The 18,932-nt window shown below is 42.9% G+C and overlaps 1 protein-coding gene across 1 annotated transcript in view; it reads right to left on the bottom strand.

Moving 5' to 3' along the window:
* LOC135057305 (unconventional myosin-XVB-like) overlaps nt 1–18,932 on the bottom strand; it is a 66,997-nt gene that overhangs the window by 46,570 nt on the left and 1,495 nt on the right. Inside the window, exons 2-8 of the mRNA XM_063963195.1 lie at nt 12,998–13,103; nt 12,133–12,168; nt 7,088–7,145; nt 5,405–5,535; nt 5,074–5,169; nt 4,747–4,982; nt 4,495–4,664 (exon numbers count right to left, since the gene is read on the bottom strand). Of these exons, the coding sequence (XP_063819265.1) occupies nt 4,495–4,664; nt 4,747–4,982; nt 5,074–5,169; nt 5,405–5,535; nt 7,088–7,145; nt 12,133–12,168; nt 12,998–13,030 (760 nt within the window). The 5' untranslated portion in view covers nt 13,031–13,103. The remainder of the gene's footprint in view (nt 1–4,494; nt 4,665–4,746; nt 4,983–5,073; nt 5,170–5,404; nt 5,536–7,087; nt 7,146–12,132; nt 12,169–12,997; nt 13,104–18,932) is intronic.

Below are 18,932 nucleotides of genomic sequence, written 5' to 3' on the forward strand. Positions count from 1 at the left end.
AAATATTAAAGTTATTTCAAAACTCTGCTTATTTATAAAACTTGATGCATGATTTGTACTTTGCAGCTGTTTAATGACAGGGCTAACCTTGAAGCCGGTAGCTTGGGTGTGGATTATTAGATCTACATTATAAAGGTCTACAGTCAATAGGTCTACCACTAATGACAAGCATTGGGTTGACAGGGTCAAAAGGTTGACATAGAATATATAGCCAGTAGGAAAGGTTGACAGGGTCAAAAAGTTGCTGTAAATGGTCAAAACAAAAAAGGTAGACATTTTTTTTTGGGGGGGGGGGTTATCGCTTTTCTGCCACAAACAAGCCCCATTAGTGTACCACGTCCCCATGCATGGATTCGGGCAAGGTGCCTCACTCTGCTACCGCTGCGCTTAGCACAGATTACTATTCCCAATCATAGTCCACATCGATGGTACAGTATGAAAAAGTTGATAAAAAAAAGAGAAAAAAAACTTGTGTTTACCATATGTGTGTCGATGACTGTCATGTCGTGTTGGACTCCTGCACCATATCCAAAATTTGAAAGTACTGTTACACCTCCAAATGTATATTTATTAAGAAATGGAGCCAATGGAGTAGGAGGAGGGGAGTATTTTCGAGTGCTATGTCATTGCTTCAGAGACGGTGGTCTAGGTATCCCAAATTTCCACAAATATAATTTAGCAGCTTACCTTTCCCAAGTGGTCCTTGCTTATGCTAATTTCCACTGTATGAATGGCTAACATTGGCATCTGACTGTTTGTTTCGGTATTATCAGTCCAAAATTTACCAGTCGCTACATAATATTTCATTCTACTACTGCATACCATACACTACCTTGATTGAAGTGTAAATGGGTAGGACATGCACAGACTGCCCCTATAAGCTATCCTACTCAGTAGTTATGTATACATTATTGAAATAAAATTAGATATTATAGTTCATAGCTTTTTTATTATAATACATAATGAGGGCTTACTGTATAAAATGAAAATAATAAAATTGGGCAGAGCGGGGCGGCCATTACTGTTGTGCCTAGGGGCTCCTTGACTCCTAAATCTACCCTTGTGTCTGGGTGATCTGGCCCTGGCTGCTGGTAGCAGAGAGAGAGAGAGAGAGGTCAAGGCTATGAGAAAGCTCTACATAAAGATTGTCCATTCACTTTGCAGTCATTGGGCGTACCTTGGGTGGACAATAATTTAACTAAGGTCTATTAAAGAGTTGCCGTTTTAAAACTTGTGGCAGAATCTAATCAAGGACTAACCACATTCTTTGGGTAAATGTCCTTTAAAGTAGCTGTATACGTTTTACACTAACTCCCTGAACATTATTGTTTGCTGGTGGTATCTGTAATGCTCCATGGTTTTGCCTTGTAAGTGACTGCCCTTTTAAAAAAATGCACAAGTTCGGCCGGCATCCCGCACGGCTGCCGAACTCGGGCGGCATTACATGCCGCCATTGGTGCCAATTTAGGCAAAAAGACACATTGCCTGTAAAAACCACAATAAGGCTTTTAATCAATTGATTGACTTGTCAAGGGGAAACCTAATAACAAACATCCATCTATTCAACAAGCATACTGTGCAGATGTATTAAGGCTCGAGAAGTGATAAAGCAGTGATAAGTGCAAGGTGATAACACGCCAACCAATCAGCTCCAATATGTAAATTTACAGTTAGGAGCTGATTGGCTGGTGCGTTATCACCTTGCACCTATCACTGCTTTTTTACGGCTTTATCACTTCTCCAGGCTTAATACAGTACATCTGCCCCATTGTTTTCTAGATGGCAATAGCAGAAGCAAATCATTGTAAAAAAAAACAAATATCTTTCGAATAAAACATTTTTACAGTGTTTAAAGATTTAGATTTTTTTTTATTTATCTTAACCCTCCATCTAATTTTTAACTTAGCTTTTTTATTTGTATTTTTTTTTATTTAAACTGAAAGCCCAATTCTGAGTTATCATTTGCACTGCATGAGACAACATGTCAGCTCAAACATCGCATATGCCAAGATTGGCCTTGTGAAGTGAAAGTTCATTGTGGCGATAATAAAGAATTTTATCAATGAAGCATGCAGCATTACAGAAATCATCCTTGTTACCACTTTTTCATAAATAGTCCACAATGGTTTGTTACACCTTAAAAGCTAATAAAAACTGACAGATGGAATGTGAGCAATCATCTAATGTGTAATTAAGACAGGGATAGATGGTGCATGCAAGCAATAACAAGTGCCACAGTCTACCTTCTGTGCTGACGCCATCTTTCTGAAGACAACACCAGATATATGGAGCCTCCAGCAGCAGGTACATCAGGAAGATGCTATAAGTACATTCACTAACCCTTCTCATACCCAGGAAGAGCAACTGTATTCAACATGTCTGTCTAACTATGTAAGTACATATTGGTATTCCATAAGATACTGACATCAATTTGATGTGTGTTATTCCGTAGCTGTGACAGCCATTCTGTCTCACAATTCATGCCTCCTCAAGTAAATTATGTTCTCCAGGTTGTCTCCTCATGCCACGTTATGTAAGATTTCCCTGACTCAATTAAATACAGTTAAATACACTCTTTGCCTGAAGAAATAGACGGACTTCCTGAAATGCGTAACAGATTTTAGTAAGACTTAAAAATCTGATTTTTATTTATGCTTTTTTTTTTGCATTTTATGCCATTTATTATTTTCCTACTATCCAATACTGTGATTTTATTTCCATTTATTTGTTAACATTTCTTTTTAGAACTGTTTAGATGCAATATATTGTCTGAAATGGTGAAAAATGTGTATACGGCGATATTTGTACACTTATCTTTATGACACTAATTAATGGGGCAATAGATGTCTGTTTTATGAAATATATCATTCAATTATTTTACCATGCATCATACCACATATAACAATAGTTTAAACTAAAAAAAATATATAATTTTGATTAAAATGAGACATATAAAAAATGGAAATGAAAACCAGAGCAATTTATGAACTGAAAATTGTCCTCCCCACTGCAATCAGCTTATGGGAATAACAACTCAATTGTTTCACAGTAAAACATTGTATTACCAGTTGATATTGGTGTCCCAATAATAGTCTATTGCTTATTTACCACAAGGCTCAACAGGAAAAGCTCATTTAATCCCGGATGAAAATCCTGGTATTAATAGAATATTAAGCAATCGATGTTGGTAAATTCACTCCCATATAAACTGTAACATTGCAGTATTATTAAAGTGTTTGTAACAAACGCTCCATAAGAAGAATTTTGTTCCATCGCATACACTGCACTCATTTAAAATAATTAACACTCTGCTCTCTTTACTGAGGATGCTATAGGCAGTTCTGTGCTAACCAGCACTGGTGGCCCTGCCCCTTCCTCATGACATCATGTGCTTGGGGAGAGTGGCTGGCAGAGGGCACTAGTAAGCCTTGTTATGGTGCTGACCACTCCTATAGATGACTCACATGGGAACTAGGGGTATTAGTCCAAATAGAATTACAGTGTCAGACACGGTCTCTAGCGGATTTTTAAATACAGAGTTCCTATACAGACAACCCCAAGAGTCTAGTTGGGAGACACTATCTGAGATTTGAATACACTTTTGTGATGCTGATACCATTTCTATTTTGCTTATCATTTAAATACACATCAGATGATTTTTCACATTCCCTGAAGTAGAACATCATTGCAGTTCCACCACAGTCTGGAGTATCACAAACAAGCGGCACACATCAAAGGGGAGATTAAAGTTATGCCAAACAGGAGGAGGGTAAGAAAAACAGACAGACACCTGGACATTTAGATTTTGTGTGTCCAGCAAAATTATCTATTTTTAAAGGTTTAGGAGGCGATTCAATTGCGCCCCCTGTTGGGTGTCTATATGAATGGACATCTATCAGAGCTATTCAATTGTTACTCCAATCAGATGCCCATGAGTAGTTTATGCATCTGACAGCTCTAGGTTAAGCCGCGCAAAGCAGCTAGACCCGTCTAAAAATCTAGCACCCAAACTACAGACTTTTTCACACATTTTTTCTAGTACCTCCTGAGACTGCAAGAAAATATGTGACTGCCATGGCTAATGGGCGTCTGATTGGAGCAACAATTGAATAGCTCTGATAGACACCCATTCATATAGATGCCCAGCAGGGAGTGCTTGGCACAATTGCCCCCTTAAAATTTTAAATTCAATTTTAAAATGGATTGCTGATTATAGTGAAATATTTGCAGACAAGCTAAAAGTAATTCATTTCGTGAAACCAAAAATGTGTGCAAAAGCCAGAAACCCTAACTATGCACAAGTGAAAATGGTTATTAAGAAAAATGAGGCTAGCAGAGGAATTTGGAGGAATAGGTAGTGTATCAGCAAAGAGAATATTTAATGCAAGGGATCTGCAGGAGGAATTAAGAGTCATAGAAGGATCCTTATGATTAACAATGAGAAGCTGGTACAGTATGTGCACAGGGTGCATATAGGAGAACTTTCCATCGTACCACTGTATGTAAAGACATCCATGACCATCTTCCCTCTTCTCTCATTGGCTGTCCACTCGAGCAGAGTTAGGGCATGTGAGCGGAATTCATCAAAGTTGGTTTGTTTGGCTCGAAGCAGCTTGCTCTGGCATATAGCCTTGTATCCTTCAGAGGCTTGATCTGAGACATATCTGGACAAGAATGAGATAAAGAGGTATCTTACACAGTAGATGTTGATAAAATTACTGACTGTCAATTAATTGAATTACTTACTTGAGCAGAGGCTTCTCTAAAGTAGGTGAGGGGATGAGGCAGCTGAGTAGGGATGAAAGGAGTAGCCATGCCCGCTGGTTTTGCTCCTCATTGTTGTTCTGCACCGTCAGACTTGCCGCTTGACACAAGACCTCATCTCTAAGTGTTGGCTGGCGCAAGCAACGCTCCACAATGTAATTACCAATAATCCTCTGCTGCCAGGGGGGCATTGTTGTGTTCACCATAAAACGCAAAGCCTAGGATGTGCACAGGAGAGTCTCAGTGGCTAGTATGGCTTACCCAATGTGACATGACACAAAGCATTTCAGTTCAGTTTGTCTCTCTCACCAGTTTGTACAATTCCAGTGCAACTCCATGATCATTCTGTGATACCCGAGTTAATGGATCCTGTAGGGGCTGTCCCAAAGGTGGCAGAACAGCATCCTGAGAAACAACAAAATTGAAAACATGCATTTTTACGAATGATTATTGTATTGGAAATAGGAATCTGTGTATATGTGAATACTTTAACATGATCAACCCATTGTATATGCAGTCCTTCTGTTCCATAGACAATAGTAACTACGTAGCTATATTCAAATAAATGTATGTTGATAGAAATCTGCAAAAGTATAAATTAAAAGTGATTGATCAAGAAAAGGGAGACAAAGGCACGTACCTTAAAATACGAGCGAATGAAGACAGAGAATGGATAGTTGTTGATGTCAGGAGCAAGAGACAATATGCACTGCGCCTTTACTTGTGGTGGAGGCACCTCTGTGATCTGTGTACCTTCAGCATGGGTCTTTGCTATAGGGTAACAGCATATAGAAACTTATTGACCGTTGCTGATCTACACATAAAACCACTAACACAAAGATTATAAAACACATTTTTTAGCAGTGAAACTTTAGTTTAAATCTTTTAGTTTAGTAATTCAGACCTTAGGTCATTTCCAACTAAAACAAGATACTTGGGGTATAAAGTACCTAATTTAAAAAACCCCAAAACATTTAAGGAGGCCCCATATAGGGCTATCTAATGCATTTACGAGGCTGCCTAGTCTAATACTATGTGATTGTTAGGAATGTTGCATGGGATATCTACATCAGACTAACACTCATAGGTGTGCGCAGGGGGGGTGCCTGGTGCGCACAGGCACCCCCTAATGTCTGGCACCCCGATCTCACATGCCTGATGCAGGGATTGCAGGGATCGCCGAGCAGGCTGTGCTGCACCCTGTCAGGACTGCATTACAGACCGGATACCTGGGTTAATCAAGGGTGCCACTGCCACCGGCTTTCAAATTCCCAGCTCCACCACCATGTACAAAAACAGCGTGATGTGACGTGATTACGTCATGCTGCTCACATGCCCACCCGTCACACCCGCTACACGCCCACCTCAATCCTTCTATTCTATGCCAACGCCAGCCACTGATGAGGAGCAGCATGCAGCCAGCGTTCCTCTAAAGGTCCATACACACTTAACGATATAATGAGCGACGTCGCTCATTTTCCCCCTCCTTGAGCGACGTCGCTCATTTTATCGTTAAGTGTGTATGCCGCCAGCAACGACCGATGCGCGGCCCTGCGGGTCGGCAACGATCGTCGCTGTCAGTAGGGCATGCATGAAGGATGTGAACTGTCGTCCACGACCTTCATGCAGGGCTGGCGGGGGCGTGACGTCACTGAGCGATATGAGCGGTCATATCGCTCAGTGCGTAGAGGCGGCCGCCGACCGGCCGGCCCGGGAGGGGGAGACATTAGACGATGTCGCTCACAGAGCGACATTGTCTAATGTGTATGGGCCTTTAGGAAGACAAATTCAATACTGGCAGGCGGCCGGCAGCAGCATTGACAGGTCACTCGTTTTTCCAGCAGCAGCAGTACTAATCTGCGACTGTCAGTGAGTGACTGACTTGTAAGTAAGCTGCTGCAGCTTGCAGGGGAAAGAGAGGGGGAGCCAGACCAGGCTGAGGAGGAGCACTGTAATTGCAGTGAGTGCCATCAGGGGTGTTTGTTTGGTGCACACCACAACATCTGACAATGTATCTGCTTTATTAGGATTGGTACAAATACAAAGGTGGAAATTTTATATGCGTTGACCACCAATAGATGGTGCTAGACATGCCCAAAAGGCGGTGCTAGACACACCCCTCCGACGGTGCACCCCCTAATAAAATGTGCTGCGCACGCCAGTGCTAACACTACAGTAGTACAACTCTTCCATAGTTGCTCACTTGCAGATGTAGGGGGAATTTAGTCAAAGGAACTAAGTACTATTGAGATCTATAAATATATCACCATTTCATTTAAAATACCCCATAGCTACATTATAATTTTCTATATGTAGAGCTCACCTTGCACAGACTTCAACACGGCAGCTAGCTCAGCTGGCACATCCAGAGCTGACAGATCCTATGCCAGAAAAGGAATACAGTTATATAAACAATAGCAGTGAGGTTTCAACATAAAGCATATATACAGTAGATAGAGGTTACAACAACTACTGTATGTGCTCACTGACCAAATATCTAAAAAAACGTGAAATGATAGGTGGGTTCCGGATGGAACGTAAATGATAATGAGATTCCAGGTGGAATAGAAATTATAGGGGGATCCTGGGTGCAATAGAAATGATGAGCGGATCCCGAGTGAAACAGAAATGATAAGGGGATCCCGGGTGAAACACAAATGATAAGTGGATCCCAAGTGGACCAGAAATGATGGGGGAATCCCGGGTGGAACAGAAATGATAAGGTGATCCCGAGTGGAACAGAAATGAAAGGAATCCATGTGGAACAGAAATGAAAGAGGAATCCATGTGGAACAGAAATGAAAGAGGAATCCATGTGGAGCAGAAATGAAAGAGGAATCCATGTGGAACAGAAATGAAGGGGTGATCCTGGGTGGAACAGAAATGAAAGAGGAATCCATGTGGAACAGAAATGAAGGGGTGATCCCGGGTGGAACAGAAACGAGGGAGGGATCCCAAGTGGAAAAGTAATGAGGGGGGGGGGGGATCCCGGGTGGAACAGAATTGATGAGGGGATTCCGGGTGGAACAGAAATAAAGGGGGGATCCTGGGTGGCACGCAAATTTCTAGGCAATTTGCCAAGTACCTTGGATGAGCATAATTGGTAACAAGAACATTTGACACTGTTTGAAAGAAGATATTTAGTATCAGTTATTTATACCAATACAGTGATTCAAATAAGACAGACACAAAAAAGTCGCTCAGCTGTTTTTAAACATTTTTTCTTTTTTCTTCATTATTCACAGTGTTGTCAAATTTTCACATTACTTTCATATATTTTTTTATTATTTCACATAAAGTTTTTCTTCAATATTTGAGGCAATTAAAGTCATCAATAATCTTAATAAATAAAAGTTAAATTTTAAATCTTTAGTGCACCAGAAACAGATCCTTTTTCTATCTTCTTGTTCTTCCTGGAACAGAAATTATGGGGAATTCTGGGTCGAACAGAAATGATGGGATTCCATGTGGAACAGAGGGGGGCGGGGTCAGGGTGGGACAGAAAAGAGGGGGTGGGGGGTTCCGGGTGGAACAGAAATTATATGAGGGGGAATCCCCAGAACAGAAATAAAGGGGGGAGATCCTGGGTGGGACAGAAATGAGGGGGGATTCCGGGTGGAACAGAATTGATAGGAGATCCAGGGTGGAACAGAAATGATGGGGGATTCTGGGTGGAACAGAAAAAAGGTGAATCCATGTGGAACAGAAATGAAGGGGGGTTACTGGGTGGATCAGAAAACATAGGGGAATCCCGGGTGGCACAGAAAAGGTGAACCGTGTGGAACAGAAATGAAGGAGGGGGGGGGGGATCCTGGGTGGAACAGAAATGATAGGGGGATCCCGGGTGGAACAGAAATGATGGGGGGATTCCAGGCGGAACAGAAATGATGGAGGGGGGGGGATACCGGGTGGAACAGAAATGATGGGGGGGGGGATTCCAGGTGGAACAGAAATGATGGGGGGGGGGGGGGGATCCAGGTGGAACAGAAATGATGGGGGGATTCCGGGTGAAACAGAAATTATGGGAGGGATCAGTAGCAAATTTCCCACTAGTCACTTGAGGCACATGCCTAGGGGCGGCATTTGTTTTGGGGCGGCACTTGGATGCTTGTGGTGGTACTGTCAGCCTAAAAACGACCAGTAACTGCAACATATTTCCACTGTACTGTTCCATATGCCATCTTGAATGGAATGTAAATGGGTAGGACATGCACATACTGCCCCTATAAGCTGTCCTACTTAGTAACTATAAAATGTTATAGTTAGTGTTTTTTTATTATTTTTTATTAAATTGGCTATCATCAAATGAGGGTTTATTGCCAATAATTAAATATAATAAAATTAGGCTGGCGGGGGTGGCCTTTACTGTTGTGCCCCCCCCCCCCTCCCCCCCTGGGGAGGATTCCAGGTGGAACAGAAATGATAGGGGGATTCCGGGTTGAACAGAAATTATGGTGGGGGTGGGGGGGAATATAGAGTGGAACAAAAATGCTGGGGGGGGGGTGTATTCCAGGTGAAACAGAAATGATGGAGGGATTCCGAGAGGGACAGAAATGAGGGTGGGGGGATTCCGGGAGGGACAGAAATGAGGGTGGGGCGATTCCGTGTGGAACAGAAATAATGGGAGGGATTCTGGGTGGATCAGAAGTAATGGGGGTAGGGATACCGGGTGGAACAGAAGTGATGGGGGGGAATTCTGGGTGGAACAGAAATGATGGGGGGGGGGGAATTCTGGGTGGAACAGAAATGATGGGGGGGGGGGGATTCTGGGGTGAACAGAAATGATGGGGGGGATCCCCGGTGGAACAGAAATAAAGGGGGAGATCCTGGGTGGAACAAAAATGATAGGGGGATCCCAGGTGGAACAGAAATAATAGGGGGATCCCGGTTTGAACAGAAATTATATGGGGGTCCTGTGTGGAACAGAAATTATAGGGGGATCCCAGCAGTAATATTGAAATTCTGCATTGTACACTGTATGGCACATTGGGGGTAATTCCAAGTTGATCGCAGCAGGAATTTTGTTAGCAGTTGGACAAAACCATGTCCACTGCAGGGGAGGCAGATATAACATGTGCAGAGAGAGTTAGATTTGGGTGTGGTGTGTTCAATCTGCAATCCAATTTGCAGTGTAAAAATAAAGCAGCCAGTATTTACCCTGCACAGAAATAAAATAACCCACCCAAATCTAACTCTCTCTGCACATGTTGTATCTGCCCCCCCTGCAGTGCACATGGTTTTGCCCAACTGCTAACAAAATTCCTGCTGCGAACAACTTGGAATTACCCCCATTATGCCAAAGAAATGGGCAAAACTGTGTGACCAGATGTGGAATTAGAATATTCTGTGAAATACTTTTTACAATTTCGAATAGTAAATACACAGAAAATGATAACTTCTAAGAAAAAAAAAGTATATTTGTGGGGGGGAAAAACAACTTCGGCAAAAAAGTCTTTATTATCTATTGCCTGTTATCAGTTAAAAAGAATATAAATAAATTATTTGTCCATTAGTCTATATCAGGCATTCCCAACCACGGTCCTCAAGGCACACCAACAGTGCAGGTTTTAGTGATATCCAGGCTGCAGCAAAGATGGTTAACTCAAAATAACTGAGCAACTAATTAAGTCACCTGTGCTGAAGCTGGAAATCACTAAAACCTGCACTGTTAGTGTGCCTTGAGGACCGTGGTTGGGAATGCCTGGTCTATATGGTAACCACATCTCTGAAAATACTATTATATTCCAAAGAAATGCAACAAAGTGCAAAGTTCTGTAGATGCATTTTATGGAACCATTGGTTGTATAACAATGTCATAATACTATTACATACACATTGGATCTTATTAAGTGCAAGGAGTAGCAAAACAATCAGTATATAATCCACAGATAAAACATTCCCTGTTATCTCATGTCTGTGATCCTATGGGAAATGTGACATATACATCCACATTAATCTTAACTGTACGTGTTTGTGAAAGGGTGGTAGAGGCATACTTGCCTACCTGACCCTCTCCATGAGGGAGAAAATGCTCTGTTCCTGGACTTTCCTGGTAATGTATGCTTGCCATCACCTGTGGTGAAACACCTTTCTTATCAACTAACTAGCTCACCACAGGTGATGGCAATCATACATTACCAGGAAAGTCCAGGATTAGACCATTTTCTACCTCATGGAGAGGGTCAGGTAGGCAAGTATGGGTAGAGGCTTGAACTGCATACCCTAATTTTAAACCTAATAAGAGGTTCTACCATGCTGAGACTAGCAGTAGCAAGAAAATACAGGTGTAAGTATATATTTGTGGCAGCCATAAAAGTGGGATTGGTCAACAGATACCATAGGTTTCAGATTAGTTTTAAAGCAACCATTACTTTATGTGTCTGGTCTCAGGGGTATAACTAGACACTTCTAGTTATACCCCTAGCAAAAGGTTAAAAGGGTCTCAGTGTCCTGACCATAGGTGAACAAACAGATATATATACACATTGGGCTTTCAGTGGGAGGCTCATGCTACTAGGGTAGTTTTTTCTTTGACTATGTGATGCAGACAAAAATGAGTATAAATTCAATATACATAACAAAAATGTTCAGCTCTTCCTGCCCACTGCTCAACCACAAAATACCTGACTCCAGACTAAGCACTAGGGAGTGATGGAGAGCTGGTGAAGGTGGGAAGTATGGCCCTCATTCCGAGTTGTTCGCTCGCAAGCGGATTTTAGCAGATTTGCTCATGCTAAGCCGCCGCCTACTGGGAGTGAATCTTAGCATCTTAAAAATGCGAACGATGTATTCGCAATATTGCGATTACACACCTCGTAGCAGTTTCTGAGTAGCTCCAGACTTACTCGGCATCTGCGATCAGTTCAGTGCTTGTCGTTCCTGGTTTGACGTCACAAACACACCCAGCGTTCGCCCAGACACTCCTCCGTTTCTCCAGCCACTCCTGCGTTTTTTCCGGAAATGGTAGCGTTATTTCCCACACGCCCATAAAACGGCCTGTTTCCGCCCAGTAACACCCATTTCCTGTCAATCACATTACGATCGCCAGAACGATGAAAAAGCCGTGAGTAAAATTACTAAGTGCATAGCAAATTTACTTGGCGCAGTCGCAGTGCGAACATTGCGCATGTGCATTAAGCGGAAAATCGCTGCGATGCGAATATTTTTACCGAGCGAACAACTCGGAATGAGGGCCCATACACAGAAGACTGACCTAGAAGGAACAGAGCCTATAACCCCTGACATAGATTAATTAGAACACTTTGTTAGTTTTAAATGTTTTTAAATATAAAAAACTCCAAATCCATAACAGAATGTCCTTCCCTGTCAGGTAGCTCCCTACCCTAGCTCTACATTTGTCATACTTACCATACTTGGAAGGGACGCCTCACCTGTGGCTTTCAGCTGTAGGTGATATAAAACGTTCGATAAACCACTGACTGAAACACATACATCGAGAGGCGAACACACATAGATAAATGCAGAAAAGCAGACAAATTGATACAGAGACAGAAGCTAATTTATATGATTTAATAATCATATACTTCATTCACATAAAACATTAAGTAGAAAGACAGAATTACGAACATGTGCAACACACACACACACACACACACACACACACACACACACACACTGGGGTACAGTCTTATATGTACAAATATAAATAATGCCATACTGATAATACTATACAAACAATACTGGCAAACAACGCTCAGTGGCTCATCAACACCTATGTTACCAGACACATGCCATCCTTCAGTCTGCTTCACAAGCTGCATAACACTGAAGACACACAATATTGTTATTAATTTCCATACCCCCAGTATAACAAGGGAGCCCCTCCGAAAGAGTTCTCATGTAGTGCTTGTAGCTGTATGACAGTAAAGTGACAGAGACACACCCAGAGTAAGGAAGGACAAAGTCCAAAAAAAGGAGAGAAAAAAAGAGAGAGAGGGAGAGCGTTTACACAGAGGGATCCAAGAAAACTTCTATTGCTTCAAGACTGTCTCACCGAAACATATGGACTTTGACATTTCATAATCCCAAGGGAAGGGGCGAGAAAATAAAGGTTACAAAAGTAGGTGTATGAGAGAGATACAGAGGATGCAGAGAGAATACAAACTGCCATTATGCTGGAGAGAGAGGGCTATTTTTCTGTATGAGTATATAGGAGAGACTGTATTAGGACACAAGGAAGTTTAAGCACATAGAAATATAAGATGGTGCATACCTCTTGGCTCACCTGACCGATCCGCCTGTGCATGGAAGGAATTCTGGAGATCAGGAGGACAGCCCCAAATTGCACCCTGGTGTGTTTCAGTTTCCTGTAGCGTCTCCTGCATTTGTGGCATCCATACAAATATGCTAATCAACCCAATGGCATAGATTTGTCCTTTTAACTTATTTAAATGTAGAGAGTTTAAGGTTTAAAAATCCAAAGACATGGCTCTGTACCATATAACCAAGTTAAAAACATGCCTATGGTAGCATAGACAGCACAGATGGTGTAATGGCTAGCATTACTGGCTCACAGCACTGGGTTCGTTTCCCACAACAACTCTGTGTGGAGTTACCCCTATCAGAGCCGGCCATAGGCATAGGCAAACTAGGCAATTGCCTAGGGCATTTGATATGCCTAGGGGCATCATCAGCTTCTGCTGATTAAAATGATATGCGGCATGCCTGTATTCTGTATGTAGCATTTCATATGCAGATACAGCCACAGTCTCACACAGTATATTGGCATGCTGCATATCAGTTTAATCAGCAGAAGCTGCTTGTGCATCCTACCCACATAGCAATGCGAATAAGATGCATTTTCATTAAAAAAAGGTGCCCGACGTTAGTATTGATGCAAGATTTGTGAGGACACATCTGTATCCAAGCAGAGGCAGAGGTCACAGTGTTAGTGGCAGTGTGAGTGCTGTGTGCATGTGAGTGGGTTGGTTGTGCAGTAGTGTTCAGAATATGTGTAAGGAGCATTATGTGTGTCATGTAAAAATGCATTAATAATGTGCAACATATGTGTAAAGGGCCACTATGTGTGTCATTGTGTGTATAAGGGCATTAATAATGTGCGGCATATGTGTAACAGGGTACTACTGTATGTGTGTCATTATGTGTATAGGGGCACTAATAATGTGCAGCAAATGTGTAGGGGGCACTATGTGTGTCATTATGTGTATAAGGGCATTAATAATGTGCGGCATATGTGTAAGGGACATTATGTGTAAAAGGGCATTAATAAAGGTTGTCATAATGTGTAAGGTGCATTATGTTTATAAGGACATTAATGTGTCTCATATGTGTAAGGGGCATTACTGTGTGGAATTGTGTATAAATGCATTACTAATGTGTGGCATTATGTGTATAAGGTGCTCTACTATGTGGCGTTGCATATAGAAAGGGCACTACTGTGTCGTCTAATGTGAATAAAGAGCAATAAGGTGTGGTGTAATGTGAATAAGGAGCAATTCAGTGTGATGTAATGTGAATAAGGGGCTCTACTGTGAGGAGTAACGTTTATAAGGTTAAGTGATACTACTGTGGGATGTAATATGAATTATGGACACTATCGCAAGATAAAATGTGAATAAAGTTGCAGTACTGTGTGGCGTAATTGGAATTGGGGTTACTATTGTGTGGCCATGCCCCTTCCCAGCAAGAAGATGCCCCTTTTTGGGCTGTGCATCAAATGTGGTAACTGTTCCTATTTAAAATATAGGGGGTACAAGGACTGCTATGGGTGAGGGCTGATGGTGCTGGGAAAGAGGTGCAAGGTCAGAGGCAGAACCAGTGGTGGTGCTAGGGGGCACCAGCCAAAATCTTGCCTAGGGCATCATATTGGTTAGGGCCGGCTCTGCCCCCTATGTTTGCGTTGGTTTCCTTCGGGTACTCTCTCCCTCAATCCAGAAATATTCTGATTAGAGATGAGCGGGTTCGGTTCTCTGAAAACCGAACCCTACCGAACTTCACGTGTCAAACATGGGTCCGAGCCAGGCTCGGTTGTTCCCGCCTGACTCTGAAAACCCGAACAAGGCAAAACGCCATCATCCTGCTGTCGGATTCTCACGAGATTTGGATTCTATATAAAGAGCCGCGCGTCGCCGCCATTTTCACTCGTGCATTGTAGAGGGTATAGAGAGGATGTGGCTACGTTCTCTCAGTGTCAAATCTCAGTATTAGTGCTCAGTATCAGTGCTTATTACTGCTCAGTAATACTAGTACAGTGTCTCTCTTGTGCTGCATCTTGCTGCTGTAGGGTGCTCTGGTAGTAGTGTCCTGTGACTGCATCGGTCATCATCATTCCAGTCACAGTGGTATCTGGGGGGGGGGTGACAATTCCAGAGTGCTTTTGTGCTGCTCAGTGTCAGTTCTCCATAGTATCATCAGTGCTCAGTATCACTGCTCATTGTCTTGTGGTGCTCAGTAATACTACATTACTAATACTAGTACAGTGTCTTGTGCTAATCGTGCTGCTCAGTGTCAGTTCTCCGTAGTATCATCAGTGCTCAGTATCACTGCTCATTGTCTTGTGGTGCTCAGTAATACTACATTACTAATACTAGTACAGTATCTTGTGCTAATTGTACTGCTCAGTATCAGTTCTCCATAGTATCATCAGTGCTCAGTATCATCAGTGCTCAGTATCACTGCTCATTGCCTTGTGGTGCTCAGTAATACTACATTACTAGTACTAGTACAGTGTCTTGTGCTAATCGTGCTGCTCAGTGTCAGTTCTCCGTAGTATCATCAGTGCTCAGTATCACTGCTCATTGTCTTGTGGTGCTCAGTAATACTACATTACTAATACTAGTACAGTATCTTGTGCTAATCATGCTGCTCAGTGTCAGTTCTCCGTAGTTTCTTCAGTGCTCATTATCATTAGTGCTCAGTATCATCAGTGCTGAGTATCACTGCTCATTGTCTTGTGGTGCTCAGTAATACTACATTACTAATACTAGTACAGTGTCTTGTGCTAATCGTGCTGCTCAGTGTCAGTTCTCCGTAGTATCATCAGTGCTCAGTATCACTGGTCATTGTCTTGTGGTGCTCAGTAATACTACATTACTAATACTAGTACAGTGTCTTGTGCTAATCGTGCTGCTCAGTGTCAGTTCTCCGTAGTATCATCAGTGCTCAGTATCACTGGTCATTGTCTTGTGGTGCTCAGTAATACTACATTACTAATACTAGTACAGTGTCTTGTGCTAATCGTGCTGCTCAGTGTCAGTTCTTCGTAGTATCATCAGTGCTCCGTATCATCAGTGCTCAGTATCACTGCTCATTGTCTTGTGGTGCTCAGTAATACTACATTACTAATACTAGTACAGTGTCTTGTGCTGCATCTTGCTGCTGTAGGGTGCTGTGGTAGTGTCCTGTCACTGTGCATAGCTCATCATCATTCCAGTCACAGTGGTATCTGGTATCTATCTAGTGGTATCTAATTCCAGACATTACTGCCGTCTAATTCCAGATATATTACTGGCATATAATTCCACACATTAAAAAATGGAGAACAAAAATTTGGAGGGTAAAATAGGGAAAGATCAAGATCCACTTCCACCTAGTGCTGAAGCTGCTGCCACTAGCCATGGCCTGCCAACGATTACTGACATGTCTACTTCACTGCATATGATTCTGTCACCATTGAAAGAATGGTGGAGGATTATATGAGTGACAGCATCCAAGTAGGCATGTCAGACAGTCCGTACGTATACTGGCAAGAAAAGGAGGCAATTTGGAGGCCCTTGCACAAACTGGCTTTATTTTACCTAAGTTGCCCCCCCCCCCCATCCAGTGTGTACTCCGAAAGAGTGTTTAGTTCAGCCGGTCACCTTGTCACGGATCAACGTAGGAGGTTACTTCCACAAAATGTGGAGAAGGTGATGTTCATCAAAATGAATTATAAATTCCTCCGTGGAGACATTTAACAGCAATTGCCTCCAGAAAGTACACAGGGACCTGTGATGATGGATTCCAGTGGGGACGAATTAATACTCTGAGGAGGAGGATGTACACAGTGAAAGGGGTGAGGAATCGGAGGATGAGGATGAGGTGGACATCTTGCCTCTGTAGAGCCAGTTTGTGCAAGGAGAGATTGATTGCTTCTTTTTTGGTGGGGGCCCAAACCAACCAGTCATTTCAGCCACAGTCGTGTGGCAGACCCTGTCGCTGAAATGATTGGTTTGTTAAAGTGTGCATGTCCTGTTTATACAACATAAGGGTGGGTGTGAGGGCGCAAGGACAATTCCAACTTGCACCTCTTTTTTTATTTATCTTTGCATCATGTGCTGTTTGGGGACTATTTTTTTAAGTGCTATCCTGTCTGACACTGCAGTGCCACTCCTAGATGGGCCAGGTGTTTGTGCCGCCCACTTGGGTCGCTTAGCTTAGTCATCCAGCGACCTCGGTGCAAATTTTAGGACTAAAAATAATATTGTGAGGTGTTCAGAATAGACTGGAAATGAGTGGAAATTATGGTTATTGAGGTTAATAAAACTATAGGATCAAAATTAACCCCAAATTCTATGATTTTAGCACCCGAATCCAAAACGCATCCGAATCCGACAAAAATCCGAAAGGGTGGTTTTGCCAAAACGCGTCCGAATCCAAAACACGACCGCGGACCCGTATCCAAAACCAAAACACGAAAAATGCCCGCTGCACATCTCTAATTCTGATAGGTTAATTAGATCCAATCAAAAAATGGACCCTAGTGTGTAAGTGTGTGCATGTACATGTGTTTAGGGCAGACTAGATGGACCAAGTGGCTCTTATCTGCTGTCATATACTATGTTGCCGTTAGATATGCTTCCATTAGTTATATTGATGGCATTGATGGATGGAGCGAGACATGATGTCCCAGATGTGCTCAATTGGATTCAGGTCTGGGGAACGGGCGGGCCAGTCCATAGCATCAATGCCTTCGTCTTGCAGGAACTGCTGACACACTCCAGCCACATGAGGTCTAGCATTGTCTTGCATTAGGAGGAACCCAGGGCCAACCGCACCAGCATATGGTCTCACAAGGGGTCTGAGGATCTCATCTCAGTACCTAATGGCAGTCGGGATACCTCTGGTGAGCACATAAAGGGCTGTGCGGCCCCCTAAAGAAATGCCACCCCACACCATTACTGACCCACTGCCAAACCGGTCATGCCGGAGGATGTTGCAGGCAGCAGAACGTTCTCCTTGGCGTCTCCAGACTCTGTCACGTCTGTCACATGTGCTCAGTGAGAACCTGCTTTCATCTGTGAAGAGCACAGGGCGCCAGTGGCGAATTTGCTAATCTTGGTGTTCTCTGGCAAATGCCAAACGTCCTGCACGGTGTTGGGCTGTAAGCACAACCCCCACCTGTGGACGTTGGGCCCTCATACCACCCTCATGGAGTCTGTTTCTGATCATTTGAGTAGACACATGCACATTTGTGGCTTGCTGGAGGTCATTTTGCAGGGCTCTGGCAGTGCTCCTCCTGTTCCTCCTTGCACAAAGGCAGAGGAAGCGGTCCTGCTGCTGGGCTGTTGCCCTCCTACGGCCTCCTCCACGTCTCCTGATGTACTGGCCTGTCTCCTGGTAGCGCCTCCATGCTCTGGACACTACGCTGACACACACAGCAAACCTTCTTGCCACAGCTCGCATTGATGTGCCATCCTGGATGAGCTGCACTACCTGAGCCACTTGTGTGGGTTGTAGACTCCATCTTATGCTACCACTAGAGTGAAAGCACCGCCAGCTTTCAAAAGTGACCAAAACATCAGCCAGAAATCATAGGAGCTGAGAAGTGGTCTGTGGTCACCACCTGCAGAACAACTCCTTTATTGGGGTGTCTTGCTAATTGCCTATAATTCCCACCTGTTGTCTATTCCATTTGCACAACAGCATGTGAAATTGATTGTCAATCAGTGTTGCCTCCTAAGTTGACAGTTTGATTTCACAGAAGTGTGATTGACTTGGAGTTACATTGTGTTGTTTAAGTGTTCCCTTTATTTTTTTGAGCAGTGTATATATACATATATATATATATATATATATATATATATATATATATAGATATATATTACAGACCTAGTTTTTCACAGTAATCAATGTATTAGAGGAGTGTTTTATTGGAGGGGGATAGGCAGTGCCGTAACTAGGTGTGTGCTGAGGGGGCATTGCACACA

Source organism: Pseudophryne corroboree, chromosome 3, assembly GCF_028390025.1.
Source record: "Pseudophryne corroboree isolate aPseCor3 chromosome 3, aPseCor3.hap2, whole genome shotgun sequence".
Classification (NCBI taxonomy): Eukaryota; Metazoa; Chordata; class Amphibia; order Anura; family Myobatrachidae; genus Pseudophryne; species Pseudophryne corroboree.